The sequence below is a fragment of the Carassius carassius genome, chromosome 46 (genome assembly GCF_963082965.1).
Source record: "Carassius carassius chromosome 46, fCarCar2.1, whole genome shotgun sequence".
NCBI lineage: Eukaryota > Metazoa > Chordata > Actinopteri > Cypriniformes > Cyprinidae > Carassius > Carassius carassius.
In genome coordinates, this window is record NC_081800.1 from 5,102,176 (window position 1) to 5,108,826 (window position 6,651).

At 39.4% G+C, this 6,651-nt stretch overlaps 1 protein-coding gene across 1 annotated transcript; it reads right to left on the bottom strand.

Moving 5' to 3' along the window:
• Positions 1-2,069: 2,069 nt before the first annotated feature.
• On the bottom strand, positions 2,070-4,963 carry LOC132129396 (E3 ubiquitin-protein ligase TRIM11-like). The gene is made up of 2 exons (XM_059540974.1): positions 4,217-4,963; positions 2,070-3,325 (listed from the first exon to the last, which is right to left on the bottom strand). The coding sequence occupies exons 1-2, from the start codon at positions 4,958-4,960 to the stop codon at positions 2,444-2,446; spliced, it is 1,626 nt and encodes a 541-aa protein (XP_059396957.1). The 5' UTR covers positions 4,961-4,963; the 3' UTR covers positions 2,070-2,443.
• Positions 4,964-6,651: the final 1,688 nt, after the last annotated feature.

Genomic DNA, 6,651 nt, shown 5'->3' on the forward strand with positions numbered 1-6,651 from the left:
CAATCACAATGCACTGGGTCAGTTGGCCAATCAGAGCAGACTGTGCTTGTCAGAAGGAGGGACTTTGTAGAAAACAAAGCATTTGAGAGAGGCGGGACATAGAGGACCTACAATATCGTACGGTATTTTAATAATAATTTTTTTAATTAAAGCATATCAACATATTCTGTTACTCCAAATACACAAAATAATGATTTTTTAAAAAGCATCATATGACCCCTTTAACATTGAAAAACAAAGTAACAAACCAAGTTGGATTTGCAAATACATGCTACACACATTTTTCTCAGAACTAATTTCCCATTTATCAGTATATAACACAAACCAGAAAGCACAAAACCCACTACATGTCCAAAATAACTTTACATGTGGATCACACACATAATAAACTGTATGTGCACTTACGTTTGGATGAGGACTTTGTCTCGCTGAGATGATGTTCTCTTCCGCGTCTTACACCAAACTTTACATATTTATTCCTGTCTATATTCTGAAGGTTTTTACAGAGGGATTCGTTCTTATATATTTTCCTTGATTATAAACAACATTTTATTCCCCCCAAAATTGTGAACATATATTGTTTTCTGGCTGTTCAAAGTATTTTCTGAATTATGGAGTGACAAAAAAAGATACCCAGAATTCCTTTAATATGTCAAAAAAATGTAACAAAAATGTTGAAACTGACTTCATCTAGTGTTCAGATTTTAGTACTAGACGTTTATGCAAATTATTTAATTAAATAATGCCTCATTTGCATATTTAAACATAACATTTTTGAAAACTTGTAATACAAAAAAAATGTTTGCAATAATCAATGTAATCAATCAACTTAGTAAGTAACTATTTTTTTATTTTTATTTTTTTACCCTATTCACCTGCTATAATATAATATTGATATTATTATTTCAATGTAATATTTGAAATTTAGACTATAACCAGTTTATATGTGCAAGTGTGGATAACTGAACTGAAATGAATTCTGCATTGAAGATCAAGAACAAGTTGGCTGTAATCAGTAGATGGTGCTGTTGTAAATAAAATAATGCCATAATGTATTGACGTGACCAAATTAATAAATAAACAAACCGTACGGAACTAATTTACATGTCATAGCCACTCAAGTTATGTAGGTTTGGCAGACCAAATGAGTTTAAACAATCCAAAACATCTAACAAAGGTGCAATCATCCAAGAAATGAATCTAAAAAATTCAAGAACCATAAGTAATAAGCTCATTCATAACACAGCGTTTATGAGAAAAGTTCATTAGAAAAAACAAACAAACATTTGGTTTGATTCAAAATTATTTAAATTATGTTAGAAGGAAGTGTGAACAAGTATTACTGGTATTACAGACAATCTGATGAACATTCAATCTTATATCTGTTCAGCCACTGTACACATAAAAAAACTTTGCTGCAGGCGTTTTTGGATATTTAAAACTTCATCTAATCTGCAAAACAGCACATATGCCCCTGAAGAATGCTGTTGGTTAGCATATGTGTTCATGTACTCATCATCTACATGCATAATTTACATTATTTTACTGTCACTTTTACTGGCATTGCCATTCATTCAAGCGAAACCACAGGCAAAACTCTTATGAAATACCTGAAAAGCACTGATAATGTTCACGCTCTGTTTCTTTAACAGCGTCTGAATTTGATTGTTTCCCAGACACAGAAAAAGCTACACTGTCTATGCTGTTGCTTCATGAACAATCTACCTATCTATCTTCAAAGATTCATCTAGTTTAGGGCCAAAGAAACTAGAGTTTTAAGTAACTTTTAAACAAAACCCATTCAGTTTCTCCTATTTCAAGTTTATTCCAGTAGCTACTTATAGGTGTTGCACAAACATTTCATTCACAGTTTAAAAGAAGTCAACTTGCAATTGAGGTTTCTTTTCTCTGATATATATGACTGTTCCAGAAGCATCATGCTCATTCAAACGACACTAATGTGCCCTCTCGAATCTTCAAGCCATTTCCCATTGTATTGCTAACTGCATTTCTTGATTATTGTATAAATTGTTGGTATTTATTTATTTAGCCTGATAAATGAATAATTTAAGGTTACTCTTTAGAATAAGGAACAAATATTCACTATTTACTAAGAGTTTTCCCTGAACAAACTCTTAATTTGCTGCTTATTAATAGTTAGTAAGGTAGTTGTTAAGTTTAGGTATGTGTAGGATTAACGGATCTAAAATACGGTCATGCAGAATAAGGCATTAATATGTGCTTTTAGTACTAATAAACAGCCAATATGCTATTAATATGCATGCTAATAAGCTACTAATTGATTTTAAGCTTGACTTTCCTAGACTGTACCAAGGCATTTCTTTCTATGTGCAGATGTTTATGTCATAAATGCATAAAGGAAAAAAAACAACGTTGATGAAAAGTGTTGCATAAAGTGAAAATGAAAGCATGTTCATATCAATCAAGCTCCACTCAAAAGAGTTATCCATGACTCGTCTGAAGTAGAGTGGATCCCGAATGCAGGATACACCATGTCCTTGAACACGGCACTAAATGTATGGAGGTGCTGTCTTCGCCCTCCTTGACCTGAGCTGTGGAATGCAATAGTTCCTCCTTCGTAATCCAGGGTCACTTCGACCTTCTTTGGCGGCATGACCAGCCCTTCACCTACTGCCACATTAGCTAAGTCATAGCACGCCGTCAGCTTCTTGTTTTTCCACTGCAGCCTCCAAGAGCTGGTGTTATGCCCCAGCCTGCTGTGGTCACCTTTGCGTGGGATGCTTTTATAGCACAGGCCCAGAGACCACATACATCCAGGACCTACCTCCACTGCCCACATGTGAACTCCTGTGGAGAAACTCTGGGTGCACATGACCTGAGTGGCCGTGGAGAAGCGTTCGCTCTGATCTCCATTGGTGCTGCTCTTAACTCCGGCACACTGCTTGACTGTTTTGAGATCGCTGGACAGCAGAAGGCTAGGATGGGCCGTGGCTGGGTTGAAGGTCAGGTCTAGAGGGTTCATCAAGCCATGGAGGTACTCCAACAGAAGACTCATCTCAGCATGGAAGGCGTCTGTACGTAGGTTTGAGCGCAGCTGCTTGGCATTGGAAAACTCTTGTGAAGGTAGAGCAGGGATGGTGACGTTAGCAGCCTGGCGGATCCTTGCTTCGACGTTGAGGTAGTTCTGGATGAAAAGAAACTCTGAGGACTGAGAGAGAACCTCACCAGTGCACTTTTGGGCTTCCTGCAGCTGGTGTAGACAACCCTCCAAGTCGCATAGATTGGCCTGCCAGCTTTTGTCGCGAGAATGAAGTTCGTCGTCCATCTCAGTGCTCATACGACTCTTAAAACATCACATATAAACAGCGTTATTGTGCTTTACCGGAACATGACTGTATGTCGTCAGCACTGGTGTAGATCTGTTGCGCTCTACATTAAGTGATACTGACACTTCTTTGGCATGACTACTGAAACCTACCCAGGCTCATTGGAAATATGTACCTCTATCTACATTTCTGCAAAACTCCAAAACATACCTATATATGTGAATTGCTGCAATTTCCAGTAGAAGTGGACACTACAGGCAATACAATTCTGACATCTTTTATTCCTTTACACACAGAGTATGATTTACAGGGCTAGGGAAACCCACACAGTTCATTGCAGAATATTGTGCTATGAGTTCAAAACAGTTTTATCTGCTGTGAGATTAGAAAAGTGATACTTTTGAATGTAACCGCCACATATGTGTGGGTTTTCTAACACAGTACGTTTGTGAGGATTGTGAGGTGAAGCGCTCCGGTACGAATCCTGTGAAACTACAGTTTGAGAAAACAGCTCAAACACTCATAGAAAGTTAAAACATCATGGTTGCATCAATGAATACGTTTTATATAACTTTCGCTTTTCTTATCGGGTACGTTTAGGGTTAGGCTTGGTGTAGGCGGTATGTTGTTTTCCAACACAATAGAGCATTAACTTTTGACGACGCTCAACGGATATTTGTATTCAGAACCACTGCAATATGTACCTGAAGCAATGCAGCAATACGTGCCTGTGTTACTCGGAAACCTTCAGAAAATGTGCAATAAGATGTTGACAATGACAATGTCATCTCAAACGCATATTTCCAATGAGCATTGGTTGACTAAAACCAAAAAAGACTTCCACATCATGTATATATTGTCTGAACACATCAATTTGAATGAGTAGCATAATTTTACACCATACTTACCCTGTATGTACTTATAAGTGAAGTCATGTTGTCCAGCAGTATGTTTGCTCTGGCCACCAGTTTATCTTCTGCCTTGTCTGTAGGACCTTCACTGGCTCTTTTCAGCAGAGCTTCTGTCATCTGTAGCTTGTCAGACACAGACTTCCCCAGTTCCTCGAGAACTCTCTTCATTTCCTCCTTCGCCACCTCGAACGTCTGCACCTCGTGGTGCTGGTGAGTGCCCTCCATCAGGCACTCGGAGCAGAGGAACAGGCGCTCCTGCGCACACAGGTACTCCGTGACCTTCAAGTGCACCGGGCACCTCTTCCCATCCCGTTCTGTGGGCAGCTCCACTAAGACGTGCAGCGAGCGGTGCCGTTCCTCGTGTTTTTTGAGGTGGCTGGAGCACAAGGACATTTCACAGCGTGTACAGAATTTCACCGCAGCATTTGGGTCGTCCAGGCACAGGTCACATGGCGTCGTAGAGGCTCCTTTCAGTCCGCCGCCTGTCGTGGCCACCAGGAACCCGTCCACGATACTGCTGAGCTTGAAGTTCTTGGGAAGCGCCTCCGGGCTGCCATACTCTTCCCTGCACTCCGGGCAGCGTCTCGGGGACTTGGGATCTTCTGCGCCGGCAGCATTTTGAATACAACCCAGGCAGTAATTGTGTCCACAAGGAAGGGCCACGGGATCACGGTACAGCTGCAAACAGATCGCACAGCTCAACTCCAAAGCTAGACGTTCCTCAGGTTTGCTTTGAGACATGTCTACAGGTACTGAGTGAAAGCGCTTCTGCGTGTCGTCTTTGAGAAGCGGTTACTGGTTAAGCTTGTTCTGAGCCTGTGCTGCAACATTCCAGGTACAGACGACATTATGGAGAAATGCAGTTGGTTCTACCGTCATCGTGTGAATTATTTATGGTAAATGACATGATGTTTATGGACAAAACAACAATCTCTAATGGAAAATGGGATAAATGAAACACTGCGGGTATCTAAGCATGCTGATTAGACTTTTTTAAAAACACATCATGTTTCTGCGGTCACAACTCAAAGGTGGACATTTAAGACGATCATTTAAAGAAAAATGAAACCAGAGGAAATCAATAGTAATGAAAGCAACTTTTCACAAAGAACATGTGCTATGCTTCTCAATGTTTATAGTAAGCACTAATTCCTCCGTGTGGGGGCTCTATTTGTGCCACATCTGAAAACCTTAAGAGCGTTTCATCCTGTTGCGCTAACCAGAAAACTTTGGCACTTTTGTCAAGGAAAGGATATGACTGTCTGAAAATGACGTGGTCAAACACAGTCATGCTATGATCCCTTTGAGAGGGGATCGAAATCAAATGCTTTGGATTGTGTTGAAATTTTTAGAAAGAGCTTTGGTGAAGAAATTAGATTCAGAGGAACGTAATACTTCCCTTTCAAAGCACAATAATCCTAAATGAAAGACTGTTGTATCTTGTATGTAATCAGACTGTCAGATTGTCTGATCAGAACGTATATATGTACAGGAAATTTATACCACATTCGGTCCTGTTAGAAAAATGCATAGAAACAGCTAAAGTTTGCAAGTGTCAACTGTAAGTGCATGACATGTCTAGAGAAATCCTCGAGACACTTATCAGACTCTGAAAAGTGTTCAAGAGTCTCTTGAAGATGAGTCAGACAGCTGAAGCTCTCTCGGGAGAAGCTCCCATCTGTAGGATATATCAAATCCACCAGAAGTCTTTATTGTAAGCTTCTGTCGTTTGATTTGTGGGAGACGTCCAGGTGTTGTGATCAAAGAGAAAAAACGTCTCACTGTTGTCATCTTGTCAGATGCAATAGAATGTGAAGTTGCAGCAGGAAATCCTTAACCAAAGCCGACTTAACAAAAGCAGAACTATTGTAGCAGTATAACAATGCAAATTTATCAATGCAAACCTGTGCATCAGGTTTAAATGTAAGCATCAGGCTAATTCCCATTTGACATGCGTTCTCAGTTTGAATTGAAGACTGAAATTATTATTATTATTATTATTTTATCATCAACTCACATTCATGTCAATCAAAACTTAAATGACTTTTATTGGTGTGAAATTCAAGTTACCAAAAAGACAGGTATAGTTTTGTTATTTGATTTTGGATTTTTTTTTAGAATGTGTAAATAAAACCTGTTTCATATTAACAACCAGCTGCTTGAAACTGGTGTATATTCTTAGTTCATATTCTTCACAGAATTGGGAGTTAAGGAACAGCTGGGAGTGAAGGCACCAGGACGAACACGGCTCTCAGTGTCATGCATGTCTGCCATCTCGTGGTCTAATATATATCTGATGCATTACAACACACACTGAGTGATCATAACCATTTCTGTTAGGATATCTCTTTAATCTGCTGTTTTCTGGATGATTAGACTTGTTTAAGTGGATGACATAAAGGCTGAAAGAAATTGTGTACGTGGGGTCCAAA

Excerpts from the sequence above, each read along its gene's own strand:
- LOC132129396 (XM_059540974.1), bottom strand. The coding sequence starts at position 4,960 with ATGTCTCAAAGCAAACCTGAGGAACGTCTAGCTTTGGAGTTGAGCTGT. Across the intron at positions 3,326-4,216 it reads CACTTATAAGTACATACAGG|AGTCGTATGAGCACTGAGAT; the intron begins GTAAGTATGGTG and ends TGATGTTTTAAG.